The 2,086-nt window shown below is 41.4% G+C and overlaps 1 protein-coding gene across 1 annotated transcript; it reads left to right on the plus strand.

The window, feature by feature from the left end:
• The first annotated feature begins 742 nt into the window (after positions 1 to 742).
• Positions 743 to 1,770, plus strand: LOC111550888 (small ubiquitin-related modifier 2). Its single transcript, XM_023224569.1, has one exon. The coding sequence runs from the start codon at positions 865 to 867 to the stop codon at positions 1,150 to 1,152; it is 288 nt and encodes a 95-aa protein (XP_023080337.1). The 5' UTR covers positions 743 to 864; the 3' UTR covers positions 1,153 to 1,770.
• Positions 1,771 to 2,086: the final 316 nt, after the last annotated feature.

The raw sequence follows: 2,086 nt of genomic DNA on the forward strand, positions 1-2,086 counted from the left end.
TAAAGTCGCCAAATTAAATAGTAATTTGTTACAAAAACCCTAGAATACTAATGCACCAACTTTATAGAAATTGTATTTAAGTCAGGGTGTGGTGACTCATGCCTATAATCCTAGCACTTTGAGAGCCTGAGGTGAGCAGATTTCTTGAGCCCAGGAGTTTGAGAACAGCCAGGGCTACATGGCAAAACCCTATCTCTACTAAAAATACAGAAAAACAAACAAACAAACAAATAGCTGGGTGTGTTGGCACGGGCGTATACTCCAAGCTACTTGGGAGGCTGAGGTGTGAGAATTACCTGAGTTTGGGAAGTTGAGGCTTCAGTGAGCCAGGATTGCACCACTGCACTCCCACTTGGGCAACCAGAGTGACATACTGTCTAAAAAGAAAAAAAAAATGGCCAGCACTGTGGCTCACACCTATAAACTCAGCACTTCAGGAGGCAGATGTGGGCAGACCACCTGAGGTCAGGAGTTGGAGACCAGCCTGGCCAACATGGTGAAACCCCGTCTCTACTAAAAATACAAACAAAATAGCCAGGCATGGTGGTGGACACCTGTAATCCTAGCTACTTGGGAGGCTGAGACAGAAGAATCGCTTGAACCCAGGAGGTGGAGGTTGCAGTGAACCAAGATTGCGCCATTGCACACCAGCCTGGGCAAAAAGAGTGTAACACCATCTCAAAAACAACAACAACAACAACAACAACAAACCTTGTATTTAAACAGGTCATAAAATGCAGGTGGGTCTCGTCCACCGCTGCCGCCTCCTTCTTCTGCCGCTCCTGGTGCTGCTTGTGTGCTCATTTGGTGCGGACCTGGTACCTCTTTTGTGAAGCGGCAGCTGAGGAGACTCCGGCGCTCGCCATGGCCGACGAAAAGCCCAAGGAAGGAGTCAAGACTGAGAACAACGATCATATTAATTTGAAGGTGGCGGGGCAGGATGGTTCTGTGGTGCAGTTTAAGATTAAGAGGCATACACCACTTAGTAAACTAATGAAAGCCTATTGTGAACGACAGGGGTTGTCAATGAGGCAGATCAGATTCCGATTCGACGGGCAACCAATCAATGAAACAGACACACCTGCACAGTTGGAAATGGAGGATGAAGATACAATTGATGTGTTCCAACAGCAGACGGGAGGCGTCTACTGAAAAGGGAACCTGCTTCTTTACTCCAGAACTCTGTTCTTTAAAGACCAAGATTACATTCTCAATTAGAAAACTGCAATTTGGTTCCACCACATCCTGACTACTACCGTATAGTTTTCTCTATTCTTTCATTTCCCCCTTCCCCATTCCTTTATTGTACATAAAGTAACTGGTATATGTGCACAAGCATATTGCATTTTTTTTTTTTTTTTAACTAAACAGCCAATGGTATGTTTTAATTGACATCAAGTGGAGACGGGATGGGGAAAAATACTGATTCTGTGAAAATACCCCCTTTCTCCATTAGTGGCATGCTCATCCAGCTCTTATCTTTATATTCCAGTAAGTTATTTTGCTCTCACTGTTTTAACAAAAACACACAACATAAAAATTCTTGCATACCTTGTTCAATTGGAGAATTTTAATGTTTTTCATTTATCATTGTAAAACCAAGGACAATTTTATAACTTTTTTGTACGTAGCTGTTACATGTAGGGCAATCTGTCTTTAAGTAGGGATAAATTACTCTAAAACAAAAAAGAATCTTAGATAGTTTTCCCTTCAAGTCAAGCGTCTTGTTGTTTAAATAAACTTCTTGTTTAAAATGAAAAAAAAAAAAAATGCAGGTGGGTTCGTCTTTCTCTAAGTGTAGGTTAAATGTACCTAAATTTAAATATAGTTTAAAGAATCTTTGCTAGGAGAAAGAAAGAAGAAAAAAGCTAGGTAAATATCCTCTCTAGGTGGTTTTGAAGATATTTCAGGAGCCCAAAAAACCTCTAGGTGTTTATTCTGGGCTAGAAGTCAGACGCAAAAGTCTGGAATGGTTAAGTTGTCAAGAGAACAAGGGAGACCTGGAAATCAAGGATCCCTGTCTTGCCTGGTAATAGCATAACTTGTCCCGGAGATCTTTTAAATTCTAGGGGAAAATGAATGTGTT

Source organism: Piliocolobus tephrosceles, unplaced genomic scaffold, assembly GCF_002776525.5.
Source record: "Piliocolobus tephrosceles isolate RC106 unplaced genomic scaffold, ASM277652v3 unscaffolded_38083, whole genome shotgun sequence".
Classification (NCBI taxonomy): Eukaryota; Metazoa; Chordata; class Mammalia; order Primates; family Cercopithecidae; genus Piliocolobus; species Piliocolobus tephrosceles.